The sequence below is a fragment of the Anabrus simplex genome, chromosome 2 (genome assembly GCF_040414725.1).
Source record: "Anabrus simplex isolate iqAnaSimp1 chromosome 2, ASM4041472v1, whole genome shotgun sequence".
In the NCBI taxonomy this organism is placed as follows: domain Eukaryota; kingdom Metazoa; phylum Arthropoda; class Insecta; order Orthoptera; family Tettigoniidae; genus Anabrus; species Anabrus simplex.
In genome coordinates, this window is record NC_090266.1 from 127,924,567 (window position 1) to 127,948,820 (window position 24,254).

Here is a 24,254-nt window from a genome sequence, read left to right on the forward strand (position 1 = left end):
TTCTAACACGAGAATCGGGGTTTTACAGCTAGATGCAATTCTTAGATTTTAAATCGCTGTATCACGAACTATTGTTTTACAGCCGGATGCCCTTCCTGACGCAAAACTAAGATTTTAAATCGCAAGAATTTGTTTTAAGACTAGTTGCCCTTCCTGACGCAAAACTGGCAGTACCTAGCCTCTTACATCATACACTATTGTTTTCGATCGGTTGCCCTTCCTGACGTCAAAGAACTCGGATTAAGAATCTGTTTTACAACTTCTAACACGAGAATCGGGGATTTACAGCTAGATGCTCTTCTTAGATTTTAAATCGCTGTATCATGAACTATTGTTTTACAGCCGGATGCCCTTCCTGACGCAAAACTAAGATTTTAAATCGCAAGAATTTGTTTTAAGACTAGTTGCCCTTCCTGACGCAAAACTAGCAGTATCTAGCCTCCTACATCATAGACTATTGTTTTCGACCGGTTGCCCTTCCTGACGTCAAAGAACTCGGATTAAGAATCTGTTTTACAACTTCTAGCACGAGAATCGGGGATTTACAGCTAGATGCTCCTCTTAGATTTTAAATCGCTGTATCATGAACTATTGTTTTACAGCCGGATGCCCTTCCTGACGGCATAAGTTGCCAGGATTTGAATCGCGGTATCCATCATTGTGTCTGACTTGCATGTATGCAAGCTCACGCGTATTTTTTTTTTTGCTGAGATATCATGCTACTTCCGTTCGCCAGCTAGAGCGGAAACTCGCAGTACTGCGTCTATTTCGTCTTACAACTTGGAGGAGACAGCATGTGTACATATAATTTATGATCTTTCACCCCCAATATTTTTTTAACATGTAAGTATGTAGTATCTCGCAACATTCTTATCCGTGTGTGTATCAGTGTTCTAGTCGTGTTGCAATTACTAAGCGAGTGACCCGAGCGAGTTGGCTACGCAGTGTGCTTTCTTGATTTTCGTATGACATATATCAGTGTATTTGCAATTACTAAGCGTCTTAGCAGTGCGATGAACGAGTTAGCTACGCGGTATAGATTTTTTATTTTCGTACTAAGCAAATCATTTGAAGTGTTGCCGAGTTAGCTATGCGATATGTGCACAGTGTGTTTTTGATTTTCATACTAGGCAAGTGATAGGCGAGATAGCTATGCGATATGTGCACAGTGTGTGTTTTACACTAGGTAAATCATTGAAGTTGTACTTTTGCTCTGAACACATCAAACAATGTTCTTACAGTGTTCGATTCTAGTCTTGCTATGCTTCAATCTAATTTTCTTAGAACAAAGGTATCCCCTAACATGTTGTATCGGATCACATGTTAAGGTTAACGACATCGAGTGCAGTGTTCGATTCTAGTCTTGTTATGTTTCAATCTAATTTTCTTAGAACAAAGGTATCCCCTAACATGTTGTACAGTGTTCGGTTCTACTTGTTTAGTGATCTGAACACATCAATCAATGTTCTGATCACATGTTGTATCGAGTGCAGTGTTCAATTCTAGTCTTGTTATGTTTCAATCTGATCTTCTTAGAACAAAGGTATCCCCTAACATGTTGTACAGTGTTCGGTTCTACTTGTTTAGTGATCTGAACACATCAATCAATGTTCTGATCACATGTTAAGGTTAACGACATCGAGTGCTGTGTTCAATTCTAGTCTTGTTATGTTTCAATCTGATCTTCTTAGAACAAAGGTATCCCCTAACATGTTGTACAGTGTTCGGTTCTACTTGTTTAGTGATCTGAACACATCAATCAATGTTCTGATCACATGTTAAGGTTAACGACATCGAGTACAGTGTTCGATTCTAGTCTTGTTATGTTTCAATCTAATTTTCTTAGAACAAAGGTATCCCCTAACATGTTGTACAGTGTTCGGTTCTACTTGTTTAGTGATCTGAACACATCAATCAATGTTCTGTTCACATGTTAAGGTTAACGACATCGAGTGCAGTGTTCAATTCTAGTCTTGTTATGTTTCAATCTGATCTTCTTAGAACAAAGGTATCCCCTAACATGTTGTACAGCGTTCGATTCTACTTATGTAGTGTTCTGAACACACCAAACAATGTTTTAATCACATGTTGAAGTTAACGACATCGAGTACAGTGTTCGATTCTAGTCTTGATCACTTATTTTGTGTTCTGAACACATCAATCAATGTTCTGATCACATGTTGTATCGAGTACTGGCTGTCTCATAAGGAGCTATGTATAACCGCCATCTTGCGTCCGCCATCTTGCGCAAGCATCCTTAGGGGTGGGGGGCGTCTCTAGCCATATTGTGCAAGGATCCTTAAGCCGCCTCATAAGAGCAACCACCATCTTGCGCAAGCATCCCTAGGGTGTCTCATAAGGAGCCTTGTATAACCGCCATCTTGCGCAAGCATCCCAAGGGCGTCTCATAAGAAACTATGTATAGCGATCATCTCGCATAAGCACCTTTAAGGAGTCATGTATAGCCACCATCTTGTGCAATTAGCGTCGAGAGATGGCTGCTGTAGAATTTTTCTTTTTAAATTATCCGCCACCATTTTTCAACTAAAGAGTGTAGCACTGAGGTTTACGATGTAAGATGGCGGATGACAGCTGACAAAAAGCGCGTGAGTTTGTTTACTAAACAAGAGCACGTGGAATTTGCCGCCACCACATTTCAAAGGTATCTAGCTAAAGATGGCAGCACGGTGCTCTCTTGCGGATGACAGCTGTCAAAAAGCACGTAGAATTTGCCACCGGCATAAAGAGGGCAGCACGGTGCTCTCTAGCGGTTGACAGCTGTCAGAAAAGCACATGGGTTTGTAAAGCGCGTAGAATTTACCACCACCACATAGAGGGCAGCACGGTGCTCTCTAGATTAAAGATGGCGGATGATAGCTGACAAAAAAGCGCATAGGTTTGTTTCCAAACAGGAGCATAAAGAATTTGCCGCCACTACATTTCAAAGGTATCTAGCTAAAGAGTGCAGCACTGAGGTTTGCGATGCAAGATGGCGGATGACAGCTGTGACGTACCACATTTCAAAGGTAAGTAGCTAAAGAGGGCAGCACGGTGCTCTCTGGATTAAAGATGGTGGTTGACAGCTGCACGTGGCTTTGTTTCCAAACAAGAGCACGTGGAATTTGCCGTCACTACATTTCAAACTAAAGAGTGCAGCACTGAGGTTTGCGATGCAAGATGGCGGTTGACAGCTGTGACGTACCACATTTCAAAGGTAAGTAGCTAAAGAGGGCAGCACGGTGCTCTATGGATTAAAGATGGCGGATGACAGCTGCACATGGCTTTGTTTCCAAACAAGAGCACATGGAATTTGCCGCCACCACATTTCAAACTAAAGAGTGCAGCACTGAGGTTTGCGATGCAAGATGGTGGATGACAGCTGTGACGTACCACATTTCAAAGGTAAGTAGCTAAAGAGGGCAGCACGGTGCTCTCTAGATTAAAGATGGCGGATGACAGCTGCACGTGGCTTTGTTTCCAAACAAGAGCATAAAGAATTTGCCACCACTACATTTCAAAGGTATCTAGCTAAAGAGTGCAGCACTGAGGTTTCGGATGCAAGATGGCGGATGACAGCTGTGACGTACCACATTTCAAAGGTAAGTAGCTAAAGAGGGCAGCACTGTGCTCTATGGATTAAAGATGGCGGATGACAGCTGCACGTGGATTTGTTTATCTCACGCTAGTGAGGTTAAGTTGGTAGCACTAAGGTTTAGGCCCGCCAAGATGGCAGCACTGCCGATGATAGGTGACGAATTTTACATCTACTACGATAAAGAGGGCAGCACAGTGCTCTGTGGTTTAAAGATGGCGGATGACAGCTGTCAAAAAGCACATGGCTTTGTTTACCACGCGCTAGTTAGGTTAAGTTGGTACCACTAAGGTTTAGGCCCGTCAAGATGGCAGTACTGAGGTTAGCGATGCGTTGTTGTCTGTCAAAAAGCACGTGGCTGTCAAAAAGCACGTGGCTTTGTTTACCACACGCTAGTTAGGTTAAGTTGGTACCACTAAGGTTTAGGCCCGTCAAGATGGCAGTACTGAGGTTAGCGATGCGTTGTTGTCTGTCAAAAAGCACGTGGCTGTCAAAAAACACGTGGCTTTGTTTACCTCACGCTAGTTAGGTTAAGTTGGCACTACTGAGGTTTAGGCCCGTCAAGAAGGCAGCAGTGAGGTTAGCGATGCGTTGTTGTCGATGACAGCTGTCAAAAAGCACGTGGCTTTGTTTACAAATTCAAATCTCCCGCCAAAATTCAAATCTTCCGCCAAAATTCAAATTTCCCGCCAAAATTCAAATTTCCCGCCAGAATTCAAATTTCCCGCGGGAGGAGGCGGCAGAACTGTCCAATTATACTACTCATAGCCTTTGGTGGTGCTATTTGAGGATCCAATCAGCCTCTGGGCTGATGACCTAACAAACAGCTTTGTCCATCATAAGAGAATGATCGACAGTACCATCACAGACAGAATTGAATGCCGGCAAAAATTTACGTGGGCAACTGGATCCTGTGGAGCTAATTGCTGAGCTACTGACACTTTGTAAGTGTAAAAGTGTAGCATGTCCAGTCCCCGTAATCCTGATTTTTGTAAAATTCCACACTCCTGCACCAATCGGCGTGAAGATTTCCTCGGGCTGATATCAATTTCTTGAATATCTGCAGGCTTCTCCTTCTCCTCTGTTGTGTCCCTCTACCGGGGTTCTCTCGTTTTGTTTAGAACGGACGCTGTTCCTCGCCATTTCCTGAATACCACGGTTATGCCTATACATAGTCACGAAGATATTGCAGCACCACGGAAACGTCGTAGAAATTTGCCAATGCCTCTGTCATTCGATTTCTTCTTCAGGAGAGATGGCTCCACGAGAAATATCCGTCGTTTAATATTATACGTCATCATACCGATAGCTAACACAAATGACGTTCAACAACTAGTGTAGGAATGAAACACTAATGACGCTAATAATTTACGTCCAAACGGAACTCTACACGTGAACTTAACATTCAGTCCGTACGCTTACCGCTAACCATGGTCGCTGCTGTGCTTGACCGCGCACTATATCCCTGCTACTCGGGAACAAAGCAAGCATTTCCCCGGTCTGCATGCGCGGCAACACCGGGTTAAGTTCCAGTAACGGTTCGCCACCTCTCCCTGTACTAGCGGACCAGTTACGGACATGGAAATGTGATCGTACTATTCCTGACATCGCCGCTGTAGCCAGTAGGTCAGAAACGTATGTGGACTGTTGAACTCATCGATTCCATTAAGATAGCAGGAAAACATTAGATATTGTCGATCTGTTAGCAGATATGCTATAGACTCTCCATAGTTCTCATGTATGGATGTAATCCAAACAAATAGGGATATTTGAACTTTGAACTCTTCTTGATAAGATATCAGATGACTGAAAAGAAGAGTTGGACAGAGATTACTTTGTATTACGTATCGAAACAATATGTCTGTTGCTATCCCTCGATGGATGCAGCATTATAGTATCTGCCTCTTGGTACAGACCATAGCAAAATGTAACTTTCACGACAGTCTCAGTCTCATTATGGCTGTGACAATCAGTCAGCTGCTGAGTAGAGTGGTCCCAAAAATGGAAGTTACAATTTTGTTTCTCCTCAAGGCAGATCTTGATTAAGCCCAGCAAAATTTGAGGTTATTCAGACTATACTGAGGGGTCGCAAACGTATTCGACCAAACACCACAGAAACACGCAGTAGTGAATACATTCAAAAATGAAGCTAAAGATAGGCCAACGAAACATCATGCTTTGCATTCGGGAAAAAGTGGGTTCGAACCCCACTGTTGGCAGCCCTGAAGATAGTTTTCAGTGGTTTCCCATTTTCGTACCAGGCAAATGCCGGCTGTATCTTAATTAAGGTCTCGGTCGTTACCTTCCCACCTCTAGCCCTTTCCTATTCCATCGTCGCCATAAGACCTTTCTGTATCGGTGCGACGTAAGGCGAATAGTAAAAGAATAAAAAACGATCATGTTTATTGTTTACATAATTAAATTTAGTACACAAGTTGGAACAAACACAAATTATCTTCGTCAGCAACGTTAATAGAGGGGAATCGGGTAATATGGAATAGTCGGGCAATAAGGAATACCACAATATCTTGCCTGTAAGGTACTCCTCTCACGTGGAAACTCGTCGAATTACGGTAAATGTTCTCATGATGCTTTGTATTCAGTTTCGATATGCTCGTGAGTGAGGTTAGTGCGTGGAGCAAGAATATTTGTGTTTCATATTTGAAAAGCTTTTGCAGGTAATTCTTTTAAAGCTTGTATTAATTACCAAAACTGAGTTTAGTCCTGGGAAATCCAATGTTACATATTGTACAAGAGTTGCTTATATTGCTACACCAGTGTAACTTCCTTGTTGTGCAAAGTTTAAGGCATGACGAATCCTTTAATTCAAACATGGTGTGTCGGGATATATGGAATACTGTTTTAGTTTCAAAGTAAAATGACGTTTAAAATTAATTAAAATTAATTGCATTAATACTGGTATATTATAACATTTAATTACCTATAGATCTCAGTTTCTGCATCTGTGACTTTTGTCACTGAATGAACAAGTGACTGTAAAAAGAAAACTCTGAATAATTAGTGTATACAGATTATCATTTAAGTTAATTACCAATTTTATTCTTTCGATTTTTAAAATTTCTGTACGTCCACCTGTAAGAACGTTCCTTAAATATAACTGAATGAATTTATTGAAGTTGTATTTTAATTTACATATTATTTACCCTACTATTCCATATTAGCCGACTATTCCGTATTACCCACCTAGTGCAACTTTTTGAAAGAAATAATTTTGACGTGAAGACGTTAACAATTTACAGTTTAAAAATATAGAGAATCTTGGCTAATTATTTGAATTTTCAAACCATATTTATTCATATTTCATAACTGATTTCGGTAAGAAGTTATACTGCCAAAAGTAAATGGTATTCCATATTATACGACTCTCCTCTACATATATTCCTTCGTCGAAAACTAGTCCATAATTCTGTGAATGTATTAGTGAATGTCGCACGCGACCCCCGAATACGGTCCGATTTGACTCATTTTTTCTCTTTTGCAACACGTATTTAAGAAGTATTTCAGTCAAATGAACCAAGACAGCTAGAGGATAACAACATTTTGGAATTATGTTATGTTATGTTATGTTATGTTATGTTATGTTATGTTATGTTATGTTATGTTATGTTATGTTATGTTATGTTATGTTATGTTATGTTATGTTATGGTCCAAAATGCTCGAAATTAGTTAAAATAAATAATTAAATAAGTAAATAAATAAATAAATAAGTAAATAAATAATAAATAAATGTCCGCCTCTGTGGTGTAGTCGGTTAGCGTGATTAGCTGCCACTCCCAGAGGCCTATTTGCTTTGTTTTCTCAAACGTATTCAAAAAGTTGAATAAGGTTGTGACACCTAAGTGAACTCCCAGTGAGCAGAATTGTTTCAGGAACACGATCTGCCTTGAGGAGAGATAAATTTGTAACTTGCACTTTATTTTGGGACACACTAGCGCTGAGGTGTGGGTGACAATGAATAATGATTTTCACGACAGAACTAGTGAGTGTTGCTCATGGGGTTAGTCTTGCTGGCCCAGTGAAGAAGAAACTACCTCACAACTCATCTTGCCTACTACGCCTCATTATGGCGCCTCCATTCTTTTTTGCGACTTCCCTGTTACTATACTCTTTGAATTCGGGAGATGTGGGTTCGAATCCCACCATCGGAAGCCCTGAAGATGGTTTTCTGAAGTTTCCCATTTTCACACCTACACTTTAATTAATGGCACGGCCATTCCCTTCACAATCCTAGCCCTTTCCCATCCTTCCGTCGTCGAAAACCTTCGATGTGTTAGTGCGACGTTAAACCACTAGAAAAAACACAACAGAAAAACTACACAACCTTCGGATGTGCTGTTTGAGGATCTAACCTGTCCGCGGGCTGATGACTTACCAGCCATCCAAACAATGAGTTTGGCAATAAAACAAAATAAGAATATTTCATCAAAGTATATTCACACAGTATTTTGTGTGTGTAAGGATCGCCTAGCCCAGATGGTAAAGTCATATTCGGTTTAATCGGAAGGATACGGACTCTGTTCTCCGTCAGGAAGTCGAAAATTCTTCTTCACCAGTTGAGAGGCACATAGCTCTTAAATTCACACTACCTGCACTAGGAATGAACTACAGGTTTGGCGGCCGAGCACGGGGTTAACCACTCTATTTCACTTAATGCCGAAGTTACGAACCATGGGAACCTTTACCTCCCAATCCTCCAAAGGCTTTCATAAAAGCAAACCCTATGGCGCAACAGTCTATTAGGGCCTTGGCCTACCTAGCGACCGATTTACGAGGTGTCGTGTGGTCGGCACGACGAATACTCCCGGCCGTTGTTCTCGGCTTTCTAGACTGGAGGCTCTATCGCACCGTCAGATAAGTCCTCAGTCGTAATCACGTAGACTGGGTGGGCCTCAGCCAGCCTTCGGATCCAAGTAAAACTCACTGAGCCGGGCTGGGTTGCTCAAGCAGTAGAGTGCTGGTCCTCTGAGCTCAAGTTGGCAGGTTCGATCGCGACCAAGTCCGGTGAGTTCGAGGGATAAACCAACCCTGGATGGTAAACAGATTAAGAAAGAAAGAGAGAAGGAAAGAAAGAAAGAAAGAAAGAAAGAAAGAAAGAAAGAAAGATTATTTTTTTAAATCCCTTACATGGGCGGTAATCGACCCCTGGTAAAAGACAGGGACGCTACCTGTACACCACAAGGCCGCCTAAAGGCTTTCTCGGATAGTACATTCATGGCTTTGTTATTTATTTATTTATTTATTTATTTATTTATTATTTATTTATTTATTTATTTATTTATTTATTTATTTATTTATTTATTTATTTATTTATTTATTTATTTATTTACTAGCTGATATACCCGTGTTTCGCTACGGGATTCTCAGAAAGACTGTCTTTGTGGTTTTCCTAACTGAAGTCATCTTAGGCCATTACAAAACTGTCAGTAGGAATGTAGCAATTAAAAGCAATCATATAAAATACTCGATCAAATGTAAAACCACACAATTTCTCACTTTTAAAGAACAGTGCTGATTGGATATTGACAATATAACAGTCCAATTGCCGACCTAACCGTCCAAAGTTCCAGTGCTGGAATGCCCAGGCCGCAGACAGCCGTGAACACTCATCTGGCATTATTCCGTCAAATATGCACACTGCTCATTCCAATCAGTGCCTCAGAGTAGGAACTGAATAGCTCGAATCCTATGATGAACCAGTGTATTACGTACCAGTAGTATCAGAAAATTTATGAACCAGAGGAATGGCATGCTAAAGAAGAAAGTTATCTAACTCCCCAATATTCAAGCAGGCGGTTATACTTGGTACGACCGACCGAGTTGGCCGTGCGGTTAGGGGAGCGCAGCTGTGAGCTTGCATCCGGCAGGTAGTGGATTCGAACCCCACTGTCGACAGCCGTGAAGATGGTTTTCCGTGGTCTTTCACTTTCACACCAGACAAATGCTGGGGCTCTACCGTAATTAAGGCCAGGGCCGCTTTCTTCCCACTCCTAGCCCTTTCCTATCCCATGGTTGCCATAAGACCTATCTTTGTCGCTGCAACGAAAACAAATTTTAAAAAATCTATCCCGCCTGGGCGACTGCCTAAATGCAGATCAGTATTGATTGATTGATCGAATGACAACAGAAGATACAAAGCACATCACAACAAACAATGGTCAATGTAATGTTATTATTGATCAATGCTATGAGCTTTCTATATTGTAGGCTTTCACATGTAGTTTTCTTTCGACTCTGTGATATCTTACAAAATTACTTATAGCGTAGACTGTAGTTTCTTATTCTCCGACTTTACATACCGATTTTCATTCAATTCTGTTTATCCATTTTCTCGTGACTCGGCGCTGATATGGACTTCGCAACAAAAATCAAAATTCATGTATATCTCTGTTATCATAACCGATACGGTAAAAATGTATCTCATAAATGGTCGGAAATTTAATTCTATATAACTTTACTTTTGTAGTATTTGTCGATAGGACCACTAATAACACAAATATTTTAGAATGAAATTTTAGGCCTTCCCCTAAACTACCATTTCTCTCAGCGCAAATAAGATTATTTACAGCCTGGATTGTAGCGACTTATTCCCTGACTTTGTATACCGATTTTCATTAAAATAAGACCATTATTAACATAAGTATTTGGGAATTAATTTTAGGCCTTCCCCTAAACTACCATTTCTCTTCGCGTGATAAGATTATTTATAGCCTAGATTGTAGCGACTTATTCCTGGACTTTATATACTGATTTTCATTGAATTCCCTTCAGCCGTTTTCTCGTGATGCGTGTACATACATACATACATACATACATACATACATACATACATACATACATACATACATACATACATACAGAAATTACGGAAAATTAAAAAGTGCATTCCTTGTTACGGTGGACACGACTGATACAGAAATACCATCCTTTTAAAATTCTGAGCAATGTACAGACAAAACTCTTATTTTATATTTATATTTATATATTTATATTTATTTATTTATTTATTTATTTATTTATTTATTTATTTATTTATTTATTTATTTATTTATTTATTTATTTATTTATTTATTTCACTTACCACTCCAAGAAAGCATACCGATATAGAAAGGAAGGTATAATCTGCAAACGGGAAATATTAAGGAATAGAAGTATTGGTTATTGTATTTCATTGTTTTGTTAAGATGGAAGCCAGTCCTTTCAGTGAAGTCTTAGTCAACCTTCAACTGGTATCATACGTCGGTTAGACGGCTGCCAAACTTCTTCATTTTACAATTTTGAATACGTCCCTCCGACGCTGATAGGTCATATGACGACGATGTGAAAATGGGAAACCACAGAAGAGCATCTTCAGGGCTCGCGACAGTGGAATTCGAACCCATCATCTCCCGAATTCAAGCTGACAGCTACATGACCCAAACCGCGCAGACATTTGCTCGGTGCTGACAAACATTGCAACGGCCATCCCCTCTCCTTCCAGGATCCTACTGAATTTATAGTTATTCACATACAAAAGTAGAAGTGTCAGGCTGAGTGACTCAGACGGGTGAGGCGCTGGCCTTGTGTCCCCACTTGGCAGGTTGGATCCTGGCTCAGTTCGGTGGTATTTGAAGGTGCTCAAATACGTCAGCCTCGTGTCGGTAGATTTGGTGGTACGTAATCGAACTCCTGCGGGACAAAATTCCGGCACCTGAGCGTCTCCAAAAACCGCCGAAAGTAGTTAGTGGGACATAAAAACAATATTATTATTATTATTATTATTATTATTATTATTATTATTATTATTATTATTATTATTATTAACTTATTACAAAAGCAGTAGCGAACCCTGACATAAAGAAAATCGGATTTTGGATATCAAAATGTATATTTGTTTTATGTTGTACAAAAATTTTGTTTCTTTTGCCGATTCTAGGTTCTTTATGAAAGGACTGAAATAGCACGGAAATGAAAATTAAAATGTGGGTTTTTTGTGGATTTTTGAAAAATAGGTGTAAGCCCACTTTCTCGGTGCTTCACTTTGGTATTTATTTTTTTGTGGGCTTTTAACTTTTTCTTGTACGTTTTGCTGTGACCTGATAGAAAGCACACTCTTAAGGTACTTAGCTCCGTAAACAACAAGAATTTAAGAAAGCATTGTTTAATTTAATAGCAAATATGAGGGGTCTGACAGACAAGATATCACTTGCCGTACGTTAACAAAAAATATATGATACAAGGTGAGGGTTAATAAATAACCTTCAAGTGCTTTCAGTCTGTATAAGCGCGAAATATTGAACCCTTTAAGGTCCTTCGTAGCGTACCTACCTTCCTCACCTATTGCCAAATCGGCATGAGATCTTTTTCGGCTACGGGTTCTTCATCACTTGCTTAGGTAAGAGGCGGGTTTCAGTAATTTTAACTATCTACTAAATGAGAGGAGTCGAGTCAAAAGAAATTGTTATTTATATTATTGATGATGAGGCTGAAGAAACTTGTGACATTATTATCATCACCCAGTCTCGTCCATTAAAAAATAACAATAATAACGATGATGAGAGATACTGGCTTTTGAGATCTTAATTCAACCGCCCGAGGGGCATCCTTACTAGAAACCACTGTCTTAATTTAAGAATGAAATAAAGTCTGGTGATCCCTAAGATCGGTTTCCATGTGAGACTGCATGTATCACCGTAATGATTCGTGATGATCCAGCCCCCGTAGTACGAACTCTGGACTCTTGGTATAATTAAGGCAAGCCAATCGGTATGTGCCACACAGTGATTTTACGGCGTGGACCCTTAATTGAATCGATGTGACCTGCGACTATGTCATGGAGCGACATTTAACTTTGTGATTTACGTTAAAGCCATTGTAGATGATGATCGCAAGGAAAATGATGCTATAATGGCAGATGGCCCTAATCTAAGTCACTGAGGATGATGACCCCATGACCATCCAAGTTTCTTTTTTTTTCTTTTTTGCTAAATGCTTTACGTCGCTCCGACACAGATAGGTCTTATGGTGACGATGGGACAAGAAAGGGCTAGGACTGGGAAGGAAGTGGCCGTGGCCTTAATTAAGGTACAGCCCCAGCATTTGCCTGGTGTGAAAATGGGAAACCACGGAAAACCATATTCAGGGCTGCCGACAGTGGGGTTCGAACCTACTATCTCCCGAATACTGGATACTGGCCGCACTTAAGCGACTGCAGCTATCGAGCTCGGTCATCCAAGTTTCTAAGCTGAAGGCTGAACACATTTAAGTTATAGTAGTTGATGACCAAGGTTTCCACATTAATAAATCCCCAGCACATCTGATGCTCAACAAATCAAAATCAAATATAATAATAACAACAACAACAACAACAACAACAAACGCTCACAACACTTGTGGCAGTAAAGTCCCTTTTCCATCGGACATGTCCCCTTAATCGTTTCGTTAATAAATTGAGATTTCCCTGCAAATAAAACTAAGATATCCAGAATACGTTTTCAAGTTAGTCACTTGGTTTTAAGCTAATTCTCAAATACGATTTCGCTGAATTAAATAAATTCATAAATGATGTAATCTCATAATCCTAATTAACACAAATTTTATTTACCCCGGACGAATGGTTTCTTTAAAATCTCTAATTATTTAATTACATTATTGTGTTACTCGGACCTGTTTATCAGAAACGAAATCTTGATCTAATATTGTTTAATGCTCATACTTTTCCTCATAGCCGCTGGAAACGGGATACATCGTCATAATTACCAGTACTATTTATTTATATCATGACGTCACTCAACAAGCTTACATTATAACACCAACAATTATTAAGAAACTACCTTGGATAATCCTAACATTAAGTCCTACAATCTACATAAATTTACACACAATGCAAAATAAACAATCCATGTCACATCGCTTATAACGCCTACGGTTATCCCTTGGACTAATTCCGGCACATCCTTCGATATGGTTTCAGGTCGATGAGACCGAAATGTCGTAAGGCACCTCACCCAACTCTAGGATTGATGGACTACTGCACCCCAATGTGCTCCACAAGCATGACCTCATATCACAAGAACTTGCATTTGTGCCTTGGGAACCAACAACAACACAACACAATCATTCATCACGAACTCTATGGATTGACAGCTATCGTGACATTCAAATAAAACTTTGTACAATCCTCAATAGTCCGCCTCTGTGGTGTAGTGGTTAGCGTGATTAGCTGCCACCCCCGGAGGTCCGGGTTCGATTCCCGGCTCTGCCATGAAATTTGAAAAGTGGTACGAGGGCTGGAATGGGGTCCACTCAGCCTCGGGAGGTCAACTGAGTAGACGTGGGTTCGATTCCTGGCAAATGCCGGGATGGTACCTAACTTAAGGCCACGGCCGCTTCCTTCCCACTTCCTTGTCTATCCTTTCCAATCTTCCCCATCCCCGGCACGGCCCCTGTTCAGCATAGCAGGTGAGGCCGCCTGGGCGAGGTACTGGTCATTCTCCCCAGTTGTATCCCCCGACCAAGAGTCTGAAGCTCCAGAACACTGCCCTTGAGGCGGTAGAGGTGGTATCCCTCGCTGAGTCCGAGGGAAAAACCGAACCTGGAGGGTAAACAGCTGATGATGATGATGACAATCCTCATTACATCAGACATCATCAGTACCGATTTTAAAATTTCCTGAAAATGGTTATTTCCAACACATCGTACCATCGCTTCATTTCCGTCGCTTCGATAATGAATTAAAGTTCTACTAAAACGAGTCTCTTCTAAATAATAAAATCTAATTCAAAGCATTTTACTAAAAATGAAAAATCTCAGTTACAGTTTCTTTCTAGCAGTAAGCTGGTTCGACCACCTAACAGCTGGCTGGAATAACGGAAACACGAGCTCTCCCCCCGACATCTCTAAACAAAACACACATGCTATCTTAACTTGCATCGAATAAAAACCTCGCCTCGCTGGCTATTCACATGAAATATAATACTTGACCCACATACCTCGTAGATTATGCGAAGAGATTTAATGGAGAACGTCACTCAAATAGTCTTATCCACCACGGTCGTACGGCTTCACGTGGAATCCTAACTATGGACTGACCCTATTCCCATCTCATTAAATTACACAAAATAACTCCTCGGGTTTCCTACACTGAAAATCCCGGCATCAGCACTACAGGATTTCAACAACCTGATCCACATTCCTTCATTCTTTCCCATTTTCGCAAGACTTGAAACACTCGCTATCACAAATTCTCTACACGACAATAATATGGGATATCTTTCTTGGGCGACCCACAATGCTGTTACATAAAACACCCTATGACAACTAACCATCTCTCCCCGCATATCCGAGATAATATTTCCAAACCGAAACTCACAACTTGACTTTCAAAATTTTTACCGTTATTTTCTTCTCATCAATTCTACATATATTTGAACAGACTTTGAATGAGCAATCCCCTGTAACAAATTTTACCGGTCTCGCCTCGTAACTTTCCTTGACAAAATTTACATCGCCGAACACAACGGCGTGCCTTCTGCGCCAGCTGACACTCCACCATTACCGCGCACTCGCTCTAAATGATAAACCACGGATTTACGCTTAACACTACACAGAATTTTATGATAAATTAATGTCTTAACTTTGGCAAACCACAAATATAGAAAATAAACGTACGGAGATGATACTTTGCTTTAGACAATATATTCGTTTCTCAACCATCAAATCTACTACTATACAACACTTCAAACGCTAGTTTCGCGACTTTCCCGATTATCCAAGAAACATAAAAAATGACCTTTTGTCATATTCCTCTGACATTTTCACGAAATAAAAGGGTGACCGAACTGCGTGACAGATACCACGAAAAAATTGTGACATCATGAACTAAATAAAGGCACTTTATAAAGGTGGTAATTCACACACCTGTAGTCGTACGTCGTCTCCCATCATTGCATGCTCACCAGCCTCTCTCATTCTTTATTTAGCCATCTCAACAGATAGTGGCTTTACAAAACATATTTATTCCCTTTTCTGTCTTTCTTATCATACACCTGAAAATAATGACATAAGAAAAAAAAATTGCCCTTCACAGGTTCTCTTCCTCGCGAAACGAACACGATCGTCAAAACACCTATCCGCACACGCAAACGAAGTTAAATAAATATTAGTTAATTTAACTGCACGGCTTCGGCATTAAATTGACCGTCTGTTGCCTTGATATGAATTTACCTGACGGTTCCACATGGGAATACCGTTAACTTGACTGACAATCTTTCTCCACACTTGGAGATGATATTATATAGCCACCTTTGGCCAAACTGCCCTCCTGGTGGCAACTTAGTCTACACAACCGATTTTTACTGTTCTTCTGAGTAGCGTGCGGTCGCTACAAATTCTCTGAACACATTGTGGGATTGCAAAATGGCGCACCGTTCTTTTATAACATTTACTCCCACTCTCCTGCCATCTGCATTTACCGCCAATATTTTAAAGACACTTTTTCTACCCCATACAAAATGTACTTATGCCAGATCATGACGTAACACATGGTAGTTTAGTTTAGTAGCGGTGTTGATGATAAGCATTTAAGAGTTTCTCTTAACCAGCTGAATTCTTAAATTACCTCATAAGCTAGGCACTATATTTGTTCGATGTAACAGATTTCGAACGAACAGGCGCGTCTTTCCTTCTGGAGGTATTTAGTGGTCTCAAATCTTTACCAAATCTTGTTTCACTTACAATTTCCTGACGTTTACTACGGCAGTTTCGTCGCCATCTCTTCTTAAAATGTACTTTTTAATAGAAAAATATTCCCGACATATCCCTGCACATTCTATACGTGTGGGTGACGTAATTTCTCTTGCGTGAGAATGAGAATCACCACCTGTTTCTCCACGTGCCGTCTCCGGTCAAAGATAAAAATGTAGCTAGAACTCATGACTTGTAATTTATATCGTACCTCATGTAATGACTTTAGGGCTCTGGTTCCTTACGACTCAAAGGTCATGGGTTCAGTATACAATTTAAGAAAATACTATAACATACCTACAGGCAAGTTTCAGTGTTTTCTTAAATGTGATGTTTCCTTTTATGAGTATGTTAAAATGTTTTCATAAATTCTGTATATCATGTCTCGGCAGACTTGATAAAACTTAAATATTACATATGTACTGCTATCTGCAGTCTTGCTTGTTTCTTGGAACATTTGATAACGTTTTTTGTAACATTGTCTTCTCCTTACAGATAGATGCAGTAACAAATGAACAACAAACGTTCCTGGATATTTCGATTAAAAGCCAAAATCTTGCTGCTTGCCTGCGTAGTCGTGGAATAAAACCACAAGATGTAATAGGAGTCTGCAGTGAGAATAATCTGAATTTTTGTTTGCCAGTTCTGGCAAGTTTATATCTTGGAGCCATCTGTGCTCCCTACAATCCTAGCTATACTCCACGTAAGTAGAACACTATGGAATTCATTTCTAAACATTTTCTTTGTTACTTTGTATGGATGTATTTATTCAAACAATGATGCACGTACTGAAAAATGATTTGGCCGGCTGAATGAAGCAGCTGATTAGGATCTCGCCCGTCGACCCCGACGGATGGCATTTAACTTAACTTTTAAATCATCCCCACCAAATTTTTGGTGTCAGCCGACTTACGAGTACCATAACAAATGAACAGTATTTCTATGCTGGAATGAAAAACTGAAATTACTCTACTTGTATTACAGATTGGCTCAGGTAAAGTAAGTAAGTAAACTCGTGTCCTCATCCCGAGGTGGTGCAGCTCTTTTCAGGCACATCCCCAGTGGAGGTGAGCTACACGTACCACTTCAACCACATACCAGCCCTCCTGCCATTCATAAATTTCTGGCAGAACCGGAAATCGAACCCGGGCCTCCGAGGACGGCAACTAATAACGCTAACCGTTACGCTACGGAGGCGGAAATTGGCTTAGGTAAAGATTTAACAAAGAAAATTGCAGTGTAAAACTTAATATTCATGCTTTACAGATACACCCATAGATATTCGGTTTCTCTGATTTTAACACACTTTTATTAGGTAGTTATTCTTACACTGTAATAATAATAATAATAATAATAATAATAATAATAATAATAATAATAATAATAATAATGTTTGTTGTATGTTGGGTATTCAGCCCGAAGACTGGTTTTGATCATCTGCAGCTCCGCCAACAGCTTAATAATAATAATAATAATAGTAATAATAATAATAATAATAATAATAATAATAATGGCGTATGGCCTCCGGAGAGGCATGGTGCAGGTCTTTTGATTTGACATCCGTAGGCGACCTGCGCGTCCTGATGAGGATGAAATGATGATGAAGACGACACATACACCCAGTCCCCGTGCCAGGAGAATTAACCAATTATCGTTAAAATTCCCGACCCTGTCTGGAATCAAAGCCGGGACCCCTGTGACCAAAGGCCAGCACGGACTACACTATAATGATAACGTACAATACAACGAAACATACTGTATAGGAAAACATAATAACACGTTCTACAAACATTGTGATTTAAGTCAAACTCTTCTGGCAGTCATTAGTTCGCCATCTGTCGTATATTAAATAAAAACAATAATTCCAGTGCCGTCTCAAAAAGATATTCGGTCACTATACAAAAAGCAACATAAACTCGCATAATTCACAACCCTGTTGCACATTCGGTACTTTTGTAGGTCCACCTTGATCTTTTATGACCTCTTCCAGTCGATTGGGCATACAGGCGATAACTTTTTTGATATACAGTAATCAGGGCATAATGCCGCCCATTCTGGTAGCAGTGTCCTCTTCAAGTCTGTGAGGAAACTTGGCGGCCGCAATTGCAGAGTTGCCTTCATTTGACTCCACACATTCTCGATGGGGTTCAGGTCGTGTGATTGTGGTGGAGTCTCCAGAACCTTCGGGCAGTTGTACAGCAGCCACTCCCTGACAAGTTACGACTTGTGGCTGGGGTCGTTATCTCGGTAGAACTCTAAAGTACGCTGTATACCAAGTTGTTCCGCAGAATGACGCAAATTTATTTTTGAGGGTAGCTACTTTTGTCAAAGTATTTTTTTATTAATTTAATTGACCTTTGTTGGTACAACATTTGGCCATCCTCTATATACAAGTAACACTGCACACATATAAAAAGTAAATTGTCAGTGTAAAGGACATACAAGAATGAAAATCAGATTGTCACAGTCTTCAAGTAGAGAACACGACACTTAATCTCTCTTCCGGAAGAAGAAGGGGAGAACAAACAAAACCCAACACAAAACACTACACAACTCTGGCAACAATGCGAAGAGCACAAGGTCAAATTCTTATTTCCGCCGTTCTCAAACAGTTCATCACAGCATTGAGAACTAAATTGTTTTCACCGTGCAACACCAATGCAGCGCTGGTCGGAAACGGCACTTGTAGAGCAGATAGTTCAGATAAAAAGCGGCTACAAGAAGCTTCATAAAGGCCACACTTAAACAAAATGTGGTTGAGATCTCCATCCTCCGCATACTGACATCGACAGCGTGCTGAAGCCAAAACTCCTATGCGGTAGAGATGTGAAGGGAATGATCCATGATTGAGCCGCATTCGGATGACGGATACCGTTAGACCTCGTGACCGATGAAACTTATAATACCATGGCTTAGGAGGTATGTTGGGTTGTACGAGAGCATAGGCTCTACCTTTATGCAGTTGAGATGTTTCCCATTCCGTAGACCATTTGTGACGAATTTGTTGTCGAATAGTGGGAATAAAATCCATCCATGGAAGTTGCAGCGCTGTAAATAGCCCTTCCGATGCACCACGTTTGGCTAGTACATCAGCTTTTTCATTGCCGAAAATTCCACTATGTCCTTTGACCCAAAGAAATGCTATGGAGCAACCTGACGAGTAGATGTTAACAGCTCGCTCCGCGATGTCATACAAGTAACCATGCGTTTGGAGATTCCACTTGAGATTTTGTAATTTCTTCATAACACTTTGGGAGTCCGTAATGATGAGAGTAGAATCGAATCGCTTGTTTTGACAAAAACGAAGTGCAGCACATATAGCTAAAATTTCCGCTGTATAAATAGAGGTTTCGGGCGGCAGTTTGAAGCTACTACATTCTCCCGTTTGTTGGCAGTAGCGTGCATATCCTACCGAGTCGGCGAATTTGGAACCATCCGTAAAGATATAAGTACTATTGGGCCACATGGAGCGAATCAGATCCGGAATGCAGTTCTGTGTATGAGGTTCTGTGGGGAGATATCTAGGTAGATAGTATATCGGCAGTCGATATGAAGAACACTGAAAGCTGGCTTCAAATCCGGGCATGTTTCGTGTTTTGAGAGTTAGTGCGAATATCATTTTCAGTTCGTTGTACCAGCATAAAAAAGAAGCTGTGGCTTGTATCGTGAGCGTCGTCCATGTCTCTCCTCGATAACGGTCAATCGTTGAAGTGCAATGAGAATGGGATGCTGTGAAATAGCAGAACGTTGTAAAAGAAATTTCTTGACTATCATTTCTCGGCGCATTTGCAAAGGTAATTCTCCAACTTCTATTAAGAGAGCACTTGTTGGTGTGGATCTCATAACACCCAAACAGATGCGGATCGCCCGAAATTGTATGGTGTCGAGTTTCTTCGTGACGTATGCAGGAGCATTCCCATACAATAACACCCATAATCAATCATGGAGCGTATCATAGAACGATACAGAGTCAAAAGTATTACAGGATCTGCTCCCCACCAGGTACGGGTCACAAAGCGGAGAATATTAATAGCTCGTTCAATTTTTGGAAGAAGGTGAGCAATATGGCAACTCCAATTTAGTCGACTGTCGAAGTGCATACCCAAGAGGCGTAACGATGATTTCACTCGAAATGTGAATGGTCCTAAATGGATATCACCAATCTGAGGTAAAGTCCTCTTCCGGGTAAAAGTCACCACAGTAGATTTCGATGGAGACAATTCAAGTCCATTATTATGCAACCATTTTGCCAGTTCGCAGGCCACGTAATGTAAACGAAGAGATGTAACCTCGAAGCTAGAAGAAGTAGTGTAAATACACACATCGTCCGCGTATTGTAAAACGTGAATCGAGGGGCTGAACAGATGCTCAAGATCAGCAGTATAAATTGTATACAAAAGCGGGCTGAGCACAGCACCCTGTGGGAGACCTTTACACACGCGACGAGGGCCATGTAAACGACTGTGTCCATCTCGTACATAGATATATCCTTCTTGTAACATTGTCTGAAGACCATATATAAAAGCTGGAGGGATATGGAATGCTTCAAGCTTACTGAAGAGAACCGAATACTGACGTTATCATAGGCTGAGCTGATATCCAGTGAAAGAGCCGTAAGATATCCATTAATCGCAAAAGCATGTTCTATAGCAGAAGTGAAGATACTGAGATGGTCCAATGTTCCTCTCCCACGACGGAATCCATACTGCGACTGCTGAGGAAGCAACTGCTGGTGTTCTAACCACCACTCAAGTCGTGTTTTCACCATCCTTTCCAGAGTCTTTACCACACACGAGGAAAGAGCTATTGCTCTGTAAGAAGAAGGGTCACTAGGGTCCTTTCCAGGCTTCAGAATAGGGATGACAATTTGAGTAATCCAGTCCAAAGATAATTCTTCCCATGTCCAAATGTTGTTAAAAATGTCTAGTAATAGAACATGCACTGTGCGAGGAAGATGGGATAACATCGAATACTGGATGTAGTCCTTACCAGGGGCAGTGTTGTTGTTATATTTTAACGCCTGTTGGAGTTCCGTATAAGTAAAAGGCCGTAACATAAAATGAGTGCGATCCCAGTTCGGTGAAAAGCGCCAACCGGGCAACTGCGGTACAGTCGGTGGAGCAATATGACTATGAAAAGTCTCGACGCAATCTGACGGAAACGAAGAACGTGGGGAGCTACTCCCCACCCCTTTCAAGGATCTTACTTTATTCCATATTGTAGTAAGTGGGGTTTCTCTGCTAATTGCTTCACAGTATCTTCGCCAACTGGATCGCTTTTTCTGTTTTAAAAATCTTTTGACCTGTGCGTTGATGCGTTGATAATTAGAATAGGAAGAATTGCATCGATATTGTTTAAAAGCAAGTTTCCTTCTGGCAATCATTCGGGAACATTCTGTGTCCCACCACGGCGTAGGGGGATGTTGCGGAAAACAGGAAGGCTGTTTCACTGGGATACTAACCGAAGCTGCAGCATTGATGATGTGTATTAAACTGGCGTACGTTGTAAGTGGGTCGGTAGGGAGAGTTGCAGTACGAAGTTCGGAGTCTATGTTCTCGCTGAAGGCAATTCAATTTGCTCGTTTGGTGTTCCATTTCGTGGTTGGGTAGAAGGTTGTAGGGAAGGCGTAGCTATTTTGTAAGTGAACTTCGATAGGAAGATGATCAGATCCCAGGGAGTATCGTCGTGCTTCCCAGGTTAGGTTGGCAGTGATGGCTGGAGAACAAATAGTTACATCTACTGCCGAAGGTCGATGTCCAGGCCGAGATATAAGGGTAGGACTACCGTCGTTGAGTATGACCAGGTGGTAGTCATCCATCATATTTTGCAGGGCTATTCCAGCACGGTCCGTATAAGCACATCCCCAAGCTACATTATGGGCGTTCAGATCACCACGTATAATGTATGGAGGCTCCAGTTGGTTAAACAAGCTGTCCCATTCACCTGGTTGAATTACAATACGTGATGAGCAATAGATAGATATTAATGTAAATGCCACCGCAAGGAGGAAGATACGAGCCGCTACCACTTGGAATGAAAGAGCTCCGGGAAATGTAAGGGATATTGCTCTGTGACGAATATTGTTGCCTATTAGCAGACCACTTCCTCCATATCCATCATCCCTGTCTGAACGCAGAACATTATATCCAGGAAACATAACTGGTATACCAGCGCGAAACCAAGTCTCGGATAGTGCTGCCAAGTTGATGTGCCGATCATGTAATTCTTTTTGAAGACTGTGTTTATGAGCCAGCGCTGATTGGCTATTCCACTGCAATATTTTAAAAGCTTCCATGAATGTTCTGTGTTATCATTTCGCGAAGTTCCGATGCCGAAGGGATACCACGATTTGAGAGGAGAATTCCGTGTAGAAGCTGTGTAACTATGTTAAGGATACCAGTAATAAGGGATTCTGATGAAGTAAGTGGTGGTTGAGAAGAGCTGCCAGGCAAGGGACTTGCACTACGGGGTGCTATTAAGTGCGGCTGAGGTGGATAAGGGTTGGGGCCCACTGGACCCCCACTGACTTCATAGGGATGGTAAAATACCCGTGTGTGGGGGATAGATAGTCTGGGTAACGCCGGAGGAGTTCGCCTAGGTTGGAACACGGTAATTTTGTGATTTTGGTGTCTTGGTAAGGGAGGAAAAGCTTGCTCATGTGTGAGAGGAAATGGCTGAACCACTTCAGCATATGACTTTTTCATAACAGCTTCCTTAGCTTCCTTGAATGGCATGTTATATTTGGCCGAAACCTCGTTTATCTCTAATCGTTTGTTATACTCCGGGCACTCTTTACTGAGGGCACTGTGTTGACCTTGACAGTGTACGCACTGAGGCTGAGGCAATGAGCAGGGGTTTGGAGTATGCGACACACCACAGTTACTGCATCTACCCTGTGAACGACAGTGTTTACTTATGTGGCCGAAGCGCAAGCAATTATAGCAAATACGTACTGGAGCCACATATGGAGAAACCTCACAACGTGCCCCATATATTGATACACTGTCTGGCAGCGTCTGAGAGTCAAAAGTAACCACACAAGTCCGTATTGGAACAGCAGTTGAAACGTTGTCCTTCATTCTGCGCCTTTACATTCGACGGACTCGTCTGATTTTAACAGAAGAATATATCACTTGTAATAGTTCGTCTTCCTCTATTTCTGTATGTACGTCACGAATGACACCCTGTAGAGTTATGACATGAGACGGAATGTAACCTTCGAATTGATGTGAGGAAAAGAAAGTAGAACTAACGAACCAGTTTGCTGCCTCTGCTGAATGAAATTCCATTTTAAGACGATTTTTCCCGATGGAATAAATATCTTTGATATTGCGACATTGAGATGGACACTCCCGATAAATTATTTTACCAAACGCCATCGGATGTAGTTTACCTATGTTTCCTTCTTTCCCTTCCACATCGATATAGTAAGGCCCTGAAGAGTCATTGTGATACCGGTTAGCTTTGTTATATTCATATGCACTGAGCCGAGGCTGTGCCCCGCTATTTTGAGGAGGAATCACAGCTGGTTCCACATTCATATCAGAAACACTATCATCTTGACCAGCAGCTGAGCTAGACTGAATCACTGGGAAAATATATCTGTTGTGAAACATTACCTGTAGCATTTTCCGGTGTAACTGCTTGTTTCTTATCGATGTTACCTGAAGGTTCTTCTAATGCACGCTTATTTGCCGCCGCCACAGATGGAAAACTCGCCTCCATATTACAGTCGTAGGTAGGTGGTAGATTTAGAACCGCCAAAGCACTCCCGACACTATGAGACACCTGCTGTATACTGCTTGGTATGAGCACATTTGACTGTGATATGGGGGGAGGACCGCCCTCCCCATATGGGCCTCCTTCCATAGCACTAACTGCTAATTAAACTGCTAGTTATTTCATGAGGCTACACACTAG

General features: G+C 41.1%; 1 protein-coding gene across 1 annotated transcript in view; it reads left to right on the forward strand.

Annotated features, from left to right (window-relative positions):
- Positions 1-24,254, forward strand: part of LOC136863925 (luciferin 4-monooxygenase) — a 255,863-nt gene that overhangs the window by 83,732 nt on the left and 147,877 nt on the right. Inside the window, exon 2 of the mRNA XM_067140354.2 lies at positions 16,830-17,037. Coding sequence (XP_066996455.1) covers positions 16,830-17,037 — 208 coding nt within the window. The remainder of the gene's footprint in view (positions 1-16,829; positions 17,038-24,254) is intronic.